At 45.9% G+C, this 18,540-nt stretch overlaps 1 protein-coding gene across 1 annotated transcript; it reads right to left on the reverse strand.

Annotated features, from left to right (window-relative positions):
* Positions 1-106: 106 nt before the first annotated feature.
* On the reverse strand, positions 107-6,541 carry B4GALT3 (beta-1,4-galactosyltransferase 3). Its single transcript, XM_080917821.1, has 8 exons — positions 6,472-6,541; positions 5,505-5,676; positions 4,900-5,194; positions 4,150-4,385; positions 2,631-2,821; positions 2,383-2,505; positions 937-1,041; positions 107-827 (listed from the first exon to the last, which is right to left on the reverse strand). The coding sequence occupies exons 3-8, from the start codon at positions 5,156-5,158 to the stop codon at positions 554-556; spliced, it is 1,188 nt and encodes a 395-aa protein (XP_080773947.1). The 5' UTR covers positions 5,159-5,194; positions 5,505-5,676; positions 6,472-6,541; the 3' UTR covers positions 107-553.
* Positions 6,542-18,540: the final 11,999 nt, after the last annotated feature.

Consider the following 18,540-nt stretch of genomic DNA (forward strand, 5'->3'; position numbering starts at 1 on the left):
GGTGGAGTGAGTAGGAGAGGGTTGAGTGGCCTGGGATGCAGAAATCACAAGCAAAGGTGAGACAAAGTCCTTTATTAGAAAAGATATCAAAATCCTGGTCCCCGGCCTAAGACCAGAGGAGCTATTCCAGCACTTGCAGGAAATGCCCGGCTAGGGATTTCCTCCACCAGACAGCTTCTTAGGAACCATAAATAGAATAAATATTCACAGAGGTCCCAGGAGAAGCGAGGTCACTCTTGGAAAAGAGTAATGTCCATGGATGAGGAAGGGACTTGGGGTCCAGCCCTGCTCCTACCCCAAGGGCAGAGGACTCCCAGGATTCATCACATAAAATGACATCAAAGATTCACAGTCATACGCCCTGACAGGTAGCCCCTAGAAAGAGGAACCTCCAGGTCTAGAGGAGCCCAGCTCCAGTCTAGCAGTAAAGAGAGGTCCCCGCCCCCTGGCACTAGAGTTAATTCCCTCACATCCCTCTCAAAGCAGTGAGGAGCAGAGGATGTGAGGAACACATCCCCCGTGATTCAGTTTCATGATTAAAGTGGGCAAACAGTCAGTGTGAACCATGGGGAACTGTGTGGTTGGCAGTAGGCAGAGGGCCAGGCCTAGCTGGGGGCCGGCGTTGCAGCATCTCTTGACGGAAGGCCTGGGAGGAACCTGGTGGGTATCGAGGGCCAGAGGGAGACCGGGGACCCCGAGGGTCAGTCCCAATGTCTGCAGTGATGTTGGTGTAAAGAGGACCCCGCTCTCTTGCCAGCAATCGGTATGTTAGTGAGTTCATTCCATCTTGTGTCCAAGAATTCTGGGTACGGACCAGGAGGTCAAATCTGAGGGTGAGAAGATTTAAGACTAAGATCTAAAAGGAAAACTCTGGAATTTAGGGACATTTAAGGGTATCCTAAATAGATCGGAAAGAATCCACAATTCCCTTCCTACCTGTGGGGATTTTCCTCATTTCCTTTATCCCCTCTGTGCTTCACCATCTTATAGTGTCCTACAGAGGTGGGCGGTCGAGAGATCTTCATCCCCGCCAGTCGTACCCTGTGAGAAAAGGGAGGGAGTCTTGGAGGAGCTCAAGTGGGAAAACTGCGGCTTTTGGGTGAATGAGGAAAGTAAACTCACTAAGGGAGGATTGGCCTGGGCTGGTACACAGAGAGCCATTTTACCTGTCTGGCAAGGAAGAATAAATAAATAAAAACTGCCAAGCATGACAAAGCGGGACAAAAGTAAATAGAAAGAAGGTAAGGTTGGCTATATCTAAGTCTGCAGGGCCTGGTGCCAGGTGCCCTGGGGCCTTACAATGACTATCAAAGGTAGACTTGTCATTTTGCATTTTTCTAAATGGCTCCTAGAAGCTGCCAGTGGAGAACAGAGAAAGGGGCCCTTTTGTCTAAAGAATGGAAATGGCCATCTTTTTGTCTAAAGACCCAAGGCCATCTTGGCGCTGGACATTGAAAGAGGGGCTTAACACTTGACACCCGGCTGCCTCCCTGGCCCAGCAATTCCTATGTAGAAATAGTGTCTAAACTACCCAGCTTCTTTCCAGTTGCTGCCATTGGGGGGAGGGGGGGAGCAAAGAGCAGAGCAGACAGATAATCAGGGCCTCAAAACAAGCCCAAAATTCTGAAACACAGAAGCAGGAGGTGAGGGTGGTTAGACAAAGAAATGAAAAAAATACATCTAGGATTTTCAGAGTGTGCCACACATGGAGATGAGAATTCACATAAAGATGTCATTTCAGGGGACATGAGGTGGAAGAGTTGATGAATTCAGCATATCAAGGTCAAACACACTACACATCTAAACAGTTCACTGGAGGCTAAAAGTAAGGAATTATTCACACGCTAAGAAATGAGTTGGGATTATGAAAATCAGCCCCCCCCCAAAGAAACAAAACAGAAAGATGGGTGGGCAGTGGTGGTGCACACCTTTAATCCCAGCACTCTGGAGGCAGAGGCAGGTGGATTCAGTGAGTTCAAAGTCAGCCTGGTCTACCTAATGAGTTCTATCTAGTATAACCAGGGCTACACAGAAAAAACCCTGTCTCATAAAATGAAAGAACCAAAAAAATAAAATAAAAAACAAGACAAGGGATGCCTAGCAAAACAAGGAACCAACTTCTCTTTTAGGCTCCTTTCTGAGATCTAGAATTCTGTATTCCATATCTCCAATTGATTTTACCACCCTTTCCCAAGAATATCACCAATCAGATCTATCTAGAAAACTGAAATTTGACAGAATGAGCAGCAATGGGCAAAGCCTGTCCTGAGGAGAACTAGGCCAAAGGGGAAAGAATGGGCTCGGTGCAGAACCAAGAGGCTCAGGATTTGTGCTGAAAACTGTGGTCAGGGTTTGAGAAAGAGATGTGGCAAGATGTCTAACCTGGTAGCAATGTCGTCATCCTCACCACCCCAGCCCCAGTATTCATTGGGGAAGCCATTCATCTTCAGGTACTGGTCAGGAGTGAGCGCTGAAACTCCACCAAAGTACTGGGGGTACGGGAGGCTAAGGACAAAAAGATCCTTGCAGTTCACAAATTTGAACAGTCATCCCTACCCACAATCCCCTTTGCTTTCCTCATGCTACAAAGTTGGTTTCCCTACTTTCTAATGCCCTTCCATGCCCTCTACCTGTATCCAAACTTGTTCATGGCAACAGCAACATGGCGGGGTCCCCTGGGGTCACACACATACAGGTTATGGTCATTTTCTGGAAGGAGGTCCACATCGTGTAAGAACAAGCAGTCCCATTCTTCATCACGAAGAGCTTCCCTTACCCCTACATTCAGCAGCTTTGCCCTGTTAAATGTTCCATTTCCAGCCTAGAAGATAATGAAAGGGGAGCAGGCTATGCATGGAGAAAGCAGGTTGCATGTGTACCAAAGTGAAAAGAGCATCTAAGCAGGTGTGGGGCCGAGACAAGGAAGATAAGGCCAACTGCTGAGCATGGTGGTACCTGACTAATTCTAGCACTCAGGGGACTGAGACAGGAAGATTCTGAGTAGACCAAAAACAAAAGACGGGCTGGAGATGGGACTGATTTGGTAGAGTGTTATCTAGCATTCATTCACCACAGTCTTCAGCACCATGTAAAACTGAGTATGGTAGCATGTGCCTGCTATCCCAGCAGTGGGAAGGTAGATACAGGAGAAGTTAAGGTCATCCTCAACTACATGAGACCCAGTCTCAGGAAACAAAACCAACCTGAACCACACTTTTTTTTTTTTTTTTTTTTGGTTTTGGTTTGGTTTTTTTTTTTGTTTGTTTTGCTTTTTAAGATTTATTTTTTTATTTCATGTATGTGAATACACTGTAACTGTTTTCAGACACACCAGAAAAGGGCACCAGATCCCATTACAGATGGTTATGAGCCATCATGTGGTTGCTGGGAATTGAACTCAGGACCTCTAGGAGAGCAGTCAGTGCTTTAACCAGTGAGCCATCTCTCCAGCCCCGTGAGCCACACTTTTGATTTAGTTATTCAAATTAATTAAAACTTTTCTTACATATCAGTGTGTGCCTGACATTTAGTGTCTTTGATTGCTAACAATCAAATATGCTATGTGATCATTGTTAATTGGCTTCTGCTTTTTGTCTCATGTCAAAGGGACATCTTCCTCAAGACAGTGTATGTCAGCAGTTGCAGAACTAGGGGGCTGGAGAGATGGCTTAGCAGTTAAGAGCATTTGCTGTTCTTGTAGAGGATCCAGGTTCAATTCTCAGCACCCGCACAGTTCATATGGTTTACAACCATCAAAAACTCCAGTTCCAAGAAACTAATGTCCTTTTCTGACCTCAGGCACAAAACACGAATATGGTGCACATACACCTATGCAAACAAAATGCACACACACACAAAATAAACCTAATCTTTTGTTGACTAAAGAATAAGTATCTTAGCTCATCCTTGACCAATTCCAAATTTGCATAAGCCACTCAACAAAGAAAAAAAAAAAATCACAGAAAAATGTAGGAAAGTAGAAATACCCTAACAGAATAAGCATGGGTGTAACAAGGCAGGAAGAGAAAGGCTTCTCTGTTATCTATTGCTTACCATCTTACAGTTACCCCACAGACCCATTAGATGAAAGAAGAGGCATCTGAGGCTCCCTTAACATTAAGGAGAGAGTAAGGCGGAGAATGGGGATACCTGGTGGATCACATAGATGCCATATGCAAGCTGCTGGCGCTGCAGGAAGGGGTGCAGGTGATAGAGCAGTAGTCGAAGGTGGTGCTCCCGGGCACGATGGGGCACAATTATGGCTGTTCGGGAGCGAGGCTCACATCCTGCAGGACGGTACCGGCCCCCTGATTCCACTCGGGGATTCCGCTCCACAATCTCTGCCAGTGAGGGCACAGGGCTAAAGGACACCGACACAGGACCCACTGTTGGTAGGGAAAGGCAAGTTCAGACATTGGGGGCACATGGACACAATGGGTGTCAGAATCTGAGAAAAGCTTTGGAGAAAACAACCTGATTCTGAGCTGTTTCACTCAAAAACTGAACAAGCCTTGGATTTCTCCTCACCAAGACTGTTCCTGGAAGCCTAAAGCTGCAGGGGGCTCTACCTGAGACTAATCCCGTTCTTATTTTAGGGGTTTATATAACTTTCTCTTGTCCCACACTGAAGCTACAGGAGAAGACCAAAAAGAACTATCTAATTAAGCCAAAACTCCTCTACAAGGGAAATAATTCCCTCTCTAGGACATGAAAAGCCCATAAAATGGGCAGGCAGTGGAAAGCTTGTGACCCAAGAGCCTACCCCTTAATTCACTGCCCCCTCTATCACAACATCAGTCCACCTTAGAGTCCATTAGTCTAAGTCTCACTTCTTACCCACCCAAGACTCCCTACCCCCAAACCTTGTTCTCTTCTCCACCTTCTTTCCTTTGTACTCACCTAGGAAAGGCGATCTTTCTGGACAGTAGGGCAGAGCTTGAGCTAAGGGAGCCCCTGCTGATCCAGGGGCTCCAGGCAGGTGACTGAGGTTACTATAGACATCGTGAGGATGAGAATAGTCGAATGTTGGGCCCGGATCTCGACCAAATAGGGCACTAAGACTTCGGAAGCCCCCTAGTGACAGGTACATCATAACTGCCAATTGGGAGCCCACAAGCAGGGCCAAAGTGCAGGGCCTCTCCAGCAGCCTCCGCAACATCCTGACTTGAGGGCTAGGTAAGAAGTGAAGGGACTTCTGGAAGTAAACAGGAGGAGAGCAAGCCAGAAGAGACATCAGCAGGTAGAGATGAAAGTGAGACCAGGGAAAGGAAGAAAAATAGGCAGAGAGCAAAGTCACAGAAAGGAACATTAGTGTGAGCAATCAAAAATAAATAACAATAAAAAAAAGAAGGTAGCCAACTACCAGCAAGTTTCATCCACTTTCCCCCCAAACCACACCCACCAACTACTTTGTCTCCACCCTCAAGACGGCTTACATCATTCAAGTCCCAAGTCCATTTCAGAAGTCCTTTTAGGCTTTACAAAAGAAAAAGACACACACCCACCTGTGTTCAAGCTGTCTTTTTCCGGATCGTGGGGGCTCCAGGAGGTCCCCGGGGAGCAGAGATATGATGCATTATCTCAAATTGGAACTGTCACAGAGGACGGGGAAAAAAGCATTCCAACAGCCAATCTGGGACCAGAGGGAGCCAGAAATGATCGAGGATAACCAGTCACCTGTACAACAGAGTTCGGAAAGAAAAACTATGCCATCTTGGGAAGTGAGGGAAAGTGATTGGCAAAAGAAACGATCCTAGCTTCTCAGGTAACCTGCAGTGGAATAGTGTCAGGTCTGTCAGTAACTAACCCTCTATACTCAACCAAATCGAGCTTGTTTGGGAGTGGGTACAGGGAAGTGAATGAAGACACAAACCCAACAACACACTATTAGAGAGGCAAGATGTACATACGTAACGGGACCTTGGAGTGGCTAGAAAACAGAGCAAATTAGGGAATAGGTTCTTTCTGTTCTTTAAGTACCAGGGAGCGCCACCGCAGGTGCAGGGTGCTCGGTCACCTGGGAGCCACAGGCAACAGCTCTGCCCCGAGAAGGATGGGGGTGGCGTCCTCTACCTTTCCACCTTTCTCCAGCCCTAATGGGGGTGGGGAGGAGCGTTCCAGGTGAAGGAACTCGAGAGGAAGGGCTGGGGCGGGATCGGCCCAGGTATCGTGGGCCCGCTCACCTGGAAGGGCGTGGTCGGTCAGAGCTCTGCGCGCAGAGGGAAGGGGATTAGAACCCCATTCTCCTCGAACACGCCCATCCCACCCCAGTCTCTTGCGCTTACCCGTACCGTACAATGTGAAGGCAGTCGGCCCGCGTCCACATTTCCACCGAGATCCTGTCCGTGCTCAATCTGATTCTCTAGCCTTGACTCAGAACTTCTACTCTCCCCGACCTCCCAAACCTTTCTCCAAGGACTCTCTCGCCATACTACATACAAACAGCACAGCTGGGTCCCCAGCCCAACATACCTGGTCTGCTCCCCGTCGTCACCGCCACCCGGACAACCGGGCAGGTATCGCTGCCGCCATCTTGGAAGCGGGCGCGGGGGGCGGGCCCTGACGTCACGGGGCGGAGCCTCTGGGGGAGCCAGGCGCAGGGACAGTCCCCCCCAACCTCCAAGCCTGCCAGTCCTTAGTTGGTGACCCGCACCATGGAGATGCACATGGGTGGTGCGTGGGAGCCTCACATTCAGGTGCTTCCTCTCGACTTCGCAGTTTCCTAAAGAGGTTCCATTGCTCACCTCAGTTTTAAAAACAGCAGCTCAAAGCCCTTGTTTTTCTGTAAAGCTGAGACACTTCCAAATGACTACCCCAGCAAGCGACCCGCTGAGCCCTTACCCTAGTGTGTTAATGGCGTCGTCCCCTGTAGCTTAGTGTCGAAGTTGTATCGAAGTTGTTCCTCCCTAAGGCTACCGTAAGACTCATTTTGTATCCCCATGGTATCTCACAGGCCTTGAAATGGAAGTTAGTAACAGTGGAGGGAAAGGCAGCATCTGCTTCGATGTAAATATAGTTTCCTATATATTAGACTAAAATGGACGCTACAATGATGTATTTAATCCTGTGGCTTCTACCAGCCCCTAGCTTACTGTTTCTTAGAAACAAATTATCTACCTACCTACCTACCTGTTTGTCTGTCTGTCTCTGTCTGTCTATCTATCCATCTACACTGTAGCTGTCTACAGACACACCAGAAGAGGGCATCAGATCCCATTACAGATGGTTGGGTTGCTGGGATTTGAACTCAGGACCTCTGGAAGAGCAGTCAGTGCTCTTAACCGCTGAACCGTCTCTCCAACCCAGAAACAAATATTCTTTGCTAAGGAAACAATAAGCCCAATTACTTTCAGTGTCTGCCTCAAACAGGGCACCATCTTCTGCAGGGAGGTGTGGTTGTGTGTGTGTGCACCCACAGAGGAGCTACATGCAAACAGCACACAGCTCAATGATTATGATGACCCAGAAAGAACACCTTATTCATATGTTTTGATCCCGGCACTTTTCAGAAATAGCCATGTCTAATGGGAAACCTGAAAGACTTGTCTGCAGCATATCCTGCTTTAAGAAGTGTTCTCATGGAAGTTCTTTTACAACTTAGTATAGGTAGGTTGCACACAAATTCTGTCCTGTACAGGAAACATCACTTGGAGAAGAAAAAAAGTTTGTCTCAATTTTCTCCTTTAGTTTTATATTTCTCATCTGTAAATGTGTGTTCTGTAGAGCCAGTTTCTTCAGGAGTTAAACACTATGAACATATGTTCCTTTTTGTATGCCTAAAAAAGATTCTTCTTTACCAAACGTTAGACACACTGAGCCCTCTTTTTAACTAGGTTTTATCTTTGGTCCTATCCTGGGCTTGCCTTAACAGTTTTTGCCAGAAAGAACCCTACCAAGCCAGATAAGCAAGGGTTGTACCACCATTCCCTTGATATTGGATCACCACCATCTGCCTGCAATAAGAGTCCTGTCAATTCAGTTTACCAAGCATCCCTCTGTAAAAGTATCTTTTATTTTCTGTTCTGATTCTTGTCTCCGATGCTTGCTGCCTCAATCTGCTAACCTAGGCCTAGTCCTGAAAGCTTCTAGCCCCTGTACAATCTAATCTAGGCCTAGAATGTTCTCAGCCTCTGAGACTGGCTGCTGAATAAGCTCACCCCTTCCTAGTTCTTTCTAAACTCTGTTGGCTGGTGTAACTCAGCTGTTTGGGCTCAAATTCCTCTCCAAGCTTGGCTTCTCTCCTCCACCTCTGACAGAATAGCTCTGCTTGGCCTCATACTAACTTGGGCAATATGTTTTAATCTTCTGGATCCTTCTCATTCTCTGACTCATTCTGTCTTGTGTCAAGCCTGTTCTCTCTGTGCAACCTTTGTACAACTGTCCCAACAAACCCGCCTCCTTCCTTTCTCCACACTGCCCCTCAAGTAGCTTCCCTTTCCTCTTTTCTCATGACAGTCACAAGGTGTTCTCCTGTTCTGTCAGATTGTTCTCTGATTTGTCACTTTGTCTGCCACTCAATTAGACATCACTTTCAGTCACGGATGCTTCCTTCTACAAACTAACTTTATCCAGCCGGAGCGATTAAAGGTATGTGCTAAGGGTAAGCCACAGCACAAATAGGAACTTTATTCCCCCAATAAACAACACAATCTCAGGGTTCACAGTGTGATCAAATACCCTGCAGGATCCCTCTACTTCTTGATGTCCTTTCCAGGCCAAGTACAGATTTCCTTGACCATTGTCAAATTCTATTGTTAGCCTATTCTGCTGGCCTGCCCTCAGAAAGCTAGCAATTGCTAATGCCTGCCAGGTCTCTCTCTCTCTCTCTCTCTCTCTCTCTCTCTCTCTCTCTCTCTCTCTCTCTCCCTCCCTCCCTCCCTCCCTTCTCCCCCACCCTCATGGCTCTGCTTCCAGGTCTGCACTCCTCTCCCCTCCCCTCAGTGAACATCCTTTATACCAGATCTGACCCATGGCATAATTACTCAGGGCACATCTTCACATGGGTCTGCCAGGTACCTCATTGTACTACTGTATTTGGTAATACCAGTACCCCTGGCCTTGCTGCTTCCTTTACTTCTTTTCCTCCTATAATCTTGAATGCAGTCTCCCTGACTGTTTGTCAGACTATACCAAGCATGAATGCTGAGATCTGAGACTGGAGCACCAAAGCAGGTAGTAAAACATCTTAATGATAGGAACAGAGGTGACACAACAGGTAAAGGCAGTTGTTGCCAACCCTAAAGACCTGAAGTTAGGGGCTGGAGAGATGGCTCAGTAGTTAAGAGCACTGACTGCTCTTCCAGAGGTCTGAGTTCAACTCCCAGCAACCACATGGTGGCTCACAACCACATGTAATGGGATCCGATGCCCGATGTCCTCTTCTGGTATTTCTGAAGACAGCAACAGTGTATACATTAAACAAATATTAGAAAGAAAGAAAGAAACTGAAGTTGTCTGGTTGACATCATTGGTAGCAAGTGCCTTAACCCACTGAGCCACCTCACTGGCCTCACGCCTGATTCTTCTGGCTCGGGGATGGGAGTGAGGGGTTGTTATCAGTTTGTTTGATTTGTTTTTGATTTTTTTAACGATTTTTTAAATTTATATGTGTACACTGTGGTTATTTTCAGACACACCAGAAGAGGGCATCAGATCCCATTACAGATGGTTGTGAGCTACCATGTGGTTGCTGGGAATTGAACTCCGGACCCCTGGGAGAGTAGTCAGTGCTCTTAACCGCTGAGCCATCTTTCCAGTCCTGTTTTTGATTTTTGAAGGAGATTTAGTCGGACTTATACAGATTATTGGTATGTGTGTTTTGTTTTTTTTTTTGGGGGGGTGGGGGGGAAATCCTCTCCTGAGGCTACTCTACTGGTGCTTCATTCTTTCTGTTGTGGCTGCTTTTGTTTCCTTTGTTTTGTTCCAAGGCAGGGTCTCCCGCAGTCTAGACTAGCTTGGAATCCCTGGCCAGTCACCTCTCACCTTCAGTGCTGATATTACAGACATGTGCCAGCAGACTTGGCTTGTTTTTCTGTTTCTGGTTTGTTTTTGTCTCGTCTCTTTGAAACAGGTAGTACCATCTGGCCTGGCATTCTGCCTCAGCCTCTCTATTTCTGGAGATTTTAGGCATGAGCCACTACATCTGGCAAATAGGGTTCTATTCTTGCAAAACTGACTTTCATGTCCTTCTATTATTATTATTATTATCATTATTATTATTTGCTTGTTTAAGGTGTGTGCATGTTTGTAGCTGTAGTGAGAATTTGGTTTCTTTAAAAAACACAGAAATATTATGGGAATATGTTTTCAGTTTTAATCCTAGGCGTGGATATATGGAGCTGCCTCACAGCAGGTGACGATGATTTGCCTTGAGCTCTAGCCAGGAGACTGCGCTGCCAGCTGCAGTTGGTTTCTGAGAATGTGTGACATTTGGAATTCTGAAGACTTTTCAGAGGATATATAAATGCTAGAACCCTGATAGAAGGGGCTGGTTGCTGTTAGTTTTGGTTTATTAAGTAGTCATGCACAAAGAAGAAACAGCAACAAGAAATTAGTTATTTCCACAGCAAAGATCAAATTTGCCCCAAAGACTCCACACCCCTAATCAGCAGGAAGAAGTACAAAAATATCATCACCCCCCCTCTCCTATCCTTGACTTTATTTGGGGATCTCTTTCTCTCTGTCTCCCCTCTACCCTTCTTTTTCTTCCATCTAGTGTTACGGAGTTAAAAGGAGAGAAGAGAGGTGGAAAAGGGTGAAAAAAAAATCCACAAAGTAGTCAAAAGTCTAGCTACATGTGGAGGCTATTTTAGACACAATTTTGGAGTTTTGGTGTCTTAAAAAAACAAATATTGTAAAAATATGTTTTCATTTTCATCCTAGGTGTGGAAATATGGGGCTGCTTTGAAACAGCTGATTATGATTTGCCTTGTACTCTATCAGAGGTGTGATTTTGCCAGCTGCAGATAGTTTCTGCAATTGTGTGACATTTGGAATTATGGAGTCTTCTCAAAGGGTATATAAATGCTAGGGCCCTGAGAGGCAGGGTGGTTGTTGCATATGGTTTGTTAAGTAGTCATGTGTTGGAAGCTGTTTGTGCCGCACCCAAAGATGGCGCAGGCTTCCCGCCGATGACTCAGCAAACAAAGCCATTGCCCAGCCCGAGAGACGTAGTGCGCATGTACCACAGACATCACAGCCCGGTCTTGGAAATACTAATGAGATACTGGAGGGCGCACCTATCAGGTAGCAACATGAGTCTCCTGGGCATATATAAGCAGTGCATTTTTCTTCCACGTGGTCCCATGCTCAGAGTGCTGTACAGTAAAGGTTTGCAGAAGAATCCTGTTGTCGCACGTTGTTCCTGCCAGCGGGACTTGGGGCACGGAACAAGTGGTGCCGAAATCCCGGGAAGCCTTACACCACTGGCGCCAAGGGGACCCTTCAGTCCGCTGAAGTGGATTCAGAACTGCGAAAAGGTAAATAGGTAAGATCCAAGAGACATGTCCCTCTTTGGATTTTACGGGGCGCCAAGAGAGCGTGCCAAAAACGGAGGCATGTCCCTCTTTGGATTCTCTCCAGCAGTAGAAGGATTATTGTTTCCATTCGTGGTAACTGTTGTAACAATACTGTTGTGGAAGTTAGCTAGACAAAAAGTTATCACGCAGCACCACGAGGGCGGGTCAGAAACTGAGCGGAATGAAATAGGGAGCGCGCAAGGAACAAAAATTAAAACAGGCTCCGAGAGGCATGTTCAAAACAAGTCAGAAATGGAGCAAATTTCAGAATGAAAGTGAAAGAAAACCAGAAGGACCACCTGGAAAGCCCCGAGAAAGATTGCGGGGAGAGGAGACGAAAGTACAAGTTTCCTGGAGAGGATACTTTGTATCCGCTAAAAGAGCAAAAAGCTTTAGAGCTGGCAGAAGAGGAGTTAGAAGATGAATTGTTTGAGTCTGAGGTGGAAGATTTAGAGGAGGAGGCGGTGGAATTTGAGGCAGAGCGGTTTCAGCCGGGTTGGAGGACTCCTGTAGCGAAACCGGAAGCTCTTAAAGCAGCCGCCTCTGCTTTTCCGCCTTATCCAGAGAGGAAGTGAGAGTTCTTTTGTACGCGGAGACACGCCATGCCCTCAGGCAAATGTTTCCCGTGTTCAAGGAGGATAACAGTGTTCGTAGCTATCATCCCCTCAAACATAAACAAGTCAAAGAGTTGGCAGAGTCAGTCTGAGCTTATGGAGTCACCGCTAATTATACTATGTCTGATAGAGAGGTTAACTACAATAGCCATGACTCCCGCTGATTGGCAGTTTGTTACCAAAGCTTGTCTCCCAAGTATGGGACAATACATTGAGTGGAATGCCTTGTGGCATGACGCTTGTCAGACCCAGGCTCGTGCCAATGCAGCCGCTGGACAGCCAGCTTGGGATTTTGAGATGCTAACAGGACAAGGACAGTGGTCAGTCAACCAAACAGCCTACCCCGTGGAAGTATATGGCCAGATAGCGCTTTGTGCCGCGAAGGCATGGAAAGCGCTTACTAATAAGGGAGAAGTGTCAGGAAATCTAACAAAAATTATTCAGAGTCCAAGTGAACCCTTCTCAGATTTTGTGGCCCGCATGATGGAAGCAGCAGGCAAAATATTCGAAGACCAAGAACAGGCTATGCCCTTGATAGAGCAACTGGTCTTTGAACAATGCACTAAGGAATGTCGTAATGCCATTACCCCCTGGAAGGCTAAAGGATTACAAGCCTGGGTTAAAGCCTGTAGGGAAATCGGAGGACCTTTAACTAATGCAGGTTTAGCTGCCCCCATACTACAGGGGCAGTAGCGACTGGGTCCTCCTAGGAAGAGTGTCACTTGTTTTCAATGTGGGAAGCCTGGTCATATGAAGAGAGAGTGTAAAAGTCAGAGCTCTGGATTCAACCCTAAGAGTATTCCTGGCCTGTGCCCTAAGTGTAAGAAAGGGAAGCATTGGGCTAATGAATGTCGATCAGTAAAAGATTTCACTGGGAGCCCAGTTGCTTCCATATTTATGCAAATTCAGCAGGATCTGTTATCCAGACGTTCTCCTTGCTACATCACGCACATTTGTGCCCACTCAGGCCTACCTGGCCCGATGTCACAAGGTAATAATTTAGCAGATCTTGCCACCCGAGCTACTGCATTTGCAGTCCTGACCCCTGTAGAGGCCGCCACCTGGTTCCATTCTCTGTTTCATGTGACAGCTGAAACCTTACATAGGCATTTCTCCATCACCAGAAAAGACGCCAGAGACATAGTTCTCCGCTGTGGAAACAGCAGTGTCTTTGTCACCACCCCACATGTAGGGGTAAACCCACGAGGCATTCAGCCTCTCCAAGTTTGGCAAATGGATGTCACCCATGTTCCCTCCTTCTGAAAATATTTACATGTGTCCATTGATACCTGTTCAGGAGTCATTTTTGCTTCTCCTTTATCCAGAGAAAAGGCTTCTCATGTTATTACTCATTGTCTTGAAGCGTGGAGTGCATGGGGCATACCTAAAATGTTAAAAACAGATAATGGTCCTGCCTTATACTTCAGCAAACTTCAAGCAATTTTGCCATCACATGAGAGTTTCACTCCTGACAGGATTGCCTTATAATTCTCAGGGTCAAGGCATCATTGAACGCGCTCATCGAACCCTAAAGGTTTATTTAAACAAACAAAAAGGGGGAATTGAAGAGGTGCCCCCCACACCCAAAATGGCCATTTCTACTATACTTCTTACCTTAAATTTTTTAAATTTGGATGCTCATGGCCATTCAGCTGCCAAGCGCCATGGACAATGGCCCGTTCTACCTAAAGAGTTAGTAAAATGGAAAGATGTCCTCACTGGTGATTGGAAAGGCCCGGATCCTATTTTAATACGATCCAGGGGAGCTATTTGTGTGTTTCCACAGGGAGAAGAAAGCCTGATTTGGATCCCAGAACGTCTAACACATCAAGTGCTACCAGAACAAGATGCTGTTCCACCTGCTTCTGATGAGCCTGTTCTGCATGACGATTCAAGTGGAACTGAGATGGGAGATTCTGTTGGTGTTTCCAAAACCGATGCCCATTCGCCTTAATGCAAAACTATTTTCTTCTTTGTTTGGCACCTATAAAACCTTTGATGTACCGTACTTGCCCTTAGACACAGAGATAGCAGGGTTAGGGGAAAATAGAACTTTTGCCTTATCAGGTAGTTTTTGGCATGATTTTGTGCAGAGGGACTGTGTTTCTGCTCTAGATGGTGTGCAAACTCCGTACTCAACAACAACGTGACAAAGTGGTCATAGCGCAAGCTCTTGCTGCACTCGAAATGGGCACCTCTCCCTCTGTTTGGCTTAGTATGCTTAAGGAAAAATGTTGGGTCTGTGTCTGGATGGCCCCTGCACCCTGAGCCTTTGAGGCATTGCACCAGGAATGGGTGTCCTACACATAGGCAGCCTTTGCACCCTGCAGGGCTCGTTCCATTGCATGCAGGAAGGTGCCTTACCCAAAATTATTGCTGATCATGGTCTTGAACCCTAAAGGTCCAACAAGAGCCTGATGGTTGATTGGCCATGTCTTATTTAAAAAAGAAGGGGCAGATGTTGAAAGCCATTTTGCCATACCCAAAGATGGCACCGGCTTCGCGCCAATGACTCAGCAAACAGCCGTTGCCCAGCCCGAGAGATTGTAGTGAGCATGTACCACAGACGTCACAGCCCGGTCTCAGGCATACTAATGAGTTACTGTAGGGCGCACCAATCAGGTAGCAACATGAGTCTCCTGGGCATATATAAACAGTGCATTTTTCTTCCACGTGGTCCCCTGCTCAGAGTGCTGTACAATAAAGGTTCGCAGAAGAATCCTGTTGTTGCACGTCGTTCCTGCCGGCGGGATGTGGGGCGTATAAGGAAGGGAGAAGAAGGAGGGAGGAAAGAGAGAGGAAGGGGAAGGAAAAAGGAGAGGAAAAGGGAGAGAAAAGAGGAGAGGGAGGGAAGGAAGAGAGGAAGGGAGGGAAGGAAGAGGAAGGGGGAAAGGAGGAAGGGAGAGGATGGGAGGGGAGGGAGGGGAGGAAGAAGAAAAAGAGGAGGAAGAAGAAGAGGTAGAGAGGTAGAGGAAGAAGAAATTATATACTCTGATGATGAAGATCAAACTTACCCAATGAACTCAACACATCTAGTCAGCAAGTAGTATGATAACATCACCCCCTTTCTGACCCCTGGCTTTATTCAGGGAGCTCTTTGCTTTCCCCTGTATCCTTTGTTCTCTCCTATCTGTGTTAGGGGGTTGAAAGAGGAAAGAAGGGGTGGAGAAGAGTGGAAGAAAGAACTCAAAAAGTAGCTGCCGGCTGTAAGTCAACTTTGGGCACTGTTCCTTAGGAGCTGTTTACATTGTTTTTTTCAATTTTTTAAAAATTATATTTATTTTGCATATATGTGAATGTTTTGTCTCCATGAATGTATGCCAGACACATGCCTGGTACCCACAGCAAGCCAAAATAGGTTATTGGAGACCCTGGAACTGAAGTTATGGTGGCCATGAGCCACATGTGGGTATTGGGAATCAAACCCCAGTCTTCTGCAAAAACAACTGGGCCATCTCTCCGACCCTCTTTAGCATATTTTTATTTTATGTGTGTGAGTGTTCACTTGCCTGTATGCCTGCCTGTATGTGTACTAAGCAGTGCCTAGAGAAGCCAGAGAGGGCATCAGATCACCTGGGATCAGAGTTACAGGTGCTTGTGAGCTGCAGTGTGGGGGCTGTCAACGTAACTTGGTCTTCAAGAGCAGCTAGTGCTTTTTATTTTAGATCAGATCCTTCACTGAAACCTGGGATTTGCTGTGTAGGCTAGGCTCGCTAGCTACTTTCAGATCTACCTTCCCCACCCCCAACTACTAGGATTCAAGTACATTGTATAAGCTGGAGAGATGGCTCACTGGTTAAGAGCACTGGCTGCTCTTCCAGAGATCCTGGGTTCAATTCCCATCAGCCACATGGTGGCTTACAACCATCTATACTGGGATCTCATGCCCTCTTCTGACATGTGGGTATACATGGGGATAGGCAGAGCACTCAGTTACATAAAATAAAATCTTAAAAAAACAAGTATTATTTACACAATGAAGCACTACTCAGCTATCAGAAACAATGACTTTATGAAATTCTTAAGAAAATGGATGCATCTAGAGAATATCATCCTGAGTGAGGTAACCCGGTTACAAAAGAACAGACATAATATGCAGTCACTGATAATTGGATACTAACTCCAGAAAGCTCTGAACACCCCAGAAACAACTCACAGACTATATGAAGTTTAAGAAAAACAAAGGCCAAAAAAAAAAATCATTATGCTTAATTCTTACACATCAAGAAAACTGACTATTTCCAGGTTACATCTTGTTTGTTATACATGTATTTTATGCTCATTGTAACTAGTAAGATTTTAATGCATACTATCAAAACTTAAAAAAAATCAAGTACTGACAAAAATGTATTCATATACTTTTATGCAAAAATGCTTTTTAAATGTGTACATTTATCTGTTTTTTAAAATAAAGTTGTTCAATTAAAAGAAAAAAAAACAAGTACATTATGGCATGCACCTTACCAACTGAACTGCCTTCTTCTCCACTTTATTTATTTATTATATATAAGTACACTGTAGCTGTCTTCAGACACATTAGAAGAGGGCATCAGATCCCATTACAGATGGTTGTGAGCCACCATGTGGTTGCTGGAATTTGAACTCAAGACCTCTGAAAGAACAGTTGGTGCTCTTAACCACTGAGCCATCTCTCCAGTCCTCTTTTCCACTTTTTAAGACAGGATCTTCTTTTTCTTCCTCTTCTTCTTTTGCTTTTGTTTGTTTTGGTTTTATTTGTTTGGTTGGTTGATTTTGTTTGTTTATTTGTTGTTTGAGACAGAGTTTCTCTGCATAGCCCTGGCTTTCCTGGAACTGACTTTGTAGTCAGGATGGCCTCAAGGTTAGAGATCCACCTGCCTCTTTGGCCTTTTAGTGCTAGCATAAAAGGTGTGCACCACCACACCTGGCTTGAGTCAGAGTCTTCTTACTAGGATGGCCTTGAATTCTTGGCGGGTCTCCTTCCTCAACTCCTTGATTGTTAGGTGACAGTAATATACCTCCATACCCAGCAGGGTTTTCCCTTATTCTTGAGATTCATTTCCCTGTTCTTTCTCCTCCCTTTCTTCTTTTCTTCCACTCTTCTCCTAGCCCCTTTTCTCTTTCATGAACATTTGTATATGCATTATCGAGAGAATGTGCCTAACACGTCTTTATCAAGATGTGTGTGTGTGTGTGTGTGTGTGTGAAATGTGTCACTGTTTGAAAGAGCTTATATGGCCTTTTGTTAGTTAAAGACTATAATGGGTGCTTAAATATACTTCCATCCTCCTCTCCTTCCCAAGGCTAATTAAGAGCTCAGAGAGCCTGTCCCCATATAAGGTCCTGTCTGGGGATGTTGTTGAACATTGTTGCTCCCCCACCTCCTCTGACTCCCTTTTTCTGAGCATATTTAGAGCTGGTGGTTTCCTCCAGCTGTCAGCTGGTTGCTCTTGCTGCCAAAGATTTTGGCTTCTCCCCCTACTACCCTCCCCCAGCAACAGTCAATGGGGAAGGTATTCAATTGGCTCAGAAGCATCATTCTCATAGCCAATAAAATGTTAATCCTTTGAATCCATGCCCTCACCCCTCCCTGACAAGCTCTGACCAAGAGACACTGCTTTTTTATCACTGTCAATCTGGTGAGAGAGAGAGAGAGAGAGAGAGAGAGAGAGAGAGAGAGAGAGAGAGAGAGAGAGAGAGGAATACTGTATGGGAAAGACAGAGGTGAATCTAGAGTTCACAGAGAAAAACAAATGCCCATTCTCTGCCTCTCCAGAAACCCTGACTCTCCCACCACCACCACCAAAATAGTGATTGAACAAAAGCCCAGATTTCCTCTGCTCTAACCCCAGAGTGAGGATGTCAGAGGCAGGCAGGCAGGAGGGGGTTGAAAAATATTGATCTAAATCCTGTACTGCTGCAGCCTCCTTCCCAGTCAGAGGAACCCCCATGCATAGCATTTGCCATCTAAAATGAGGTAGTCTGAACACGCCCCTTGTCAACCATTGCTTCTTTGTCAAGTGCTTCACTGGCCCTCCTTCCATCTTTACAGACACCGGAGCAGTGTCGGCACCCTCTCCCTTCTTGTTTGCCCTCCTTCTGCTCTTGATACCACATCGCAGCTAAAGCTACAGAGGCAGCTCTTGGATGAACTGGAAGCTGAGCTCGTCCCGGTCCACATAGAAAGGTATATTCCCTCATCTCTACTTCTAGCAAAAGCTTGTTGGACTCTTGACTTTAGGATAGCTATTATGTGAAGCTTATATTCTGGCTCTGGAGAGGCAGAACATGGAAGCTTATCCCTGAAAAAGGTCAAGTGTTGACCAGCATTGAGAATTGGGCACTCATCGTTTTGAAGAGCTGTCTCTGATCCCCTTTCACTATACAAACCCACCCATTTTATCAATCAATCAATCAATCAATCACAGAAA

The sequence above is a fragment of the Micromys minutus genome, assembly GCF_963924665.1.
Source record: "Micromys minutus genome assembly, chromosome: 1".
Taxonomy (NCBI): Eukaryota; Metazoa; Chordata; class Mammalia; order Rodentia; family Muridae; genus Micromys; species Micromys minutus.

Bases quoted from the DNA above. Each gene is read 5' to 3' on its own strand.
- B4GALT3 (XM_080917821.1), bottom strand. From the start codon at position 5,158: ATGTTGCGGAGGCTGCTGGAGAGGCCCTGCACTTTGGCCCTGCTTGTG. The intron at 2,822-4,149 runs GTATCCCCATTC...ATTATCTTCTAG, and splicing joins GCATCTATGTGATCCACCAG to GCTGGAAATGGAACATTTAA. The intron at 1,042-2,382 runs GTTAGACATCTT...CTTTTCTCACAG, and splicing joins GATGACGACATTGCTACCAG to GGTACGACTGGCGGGGATGA.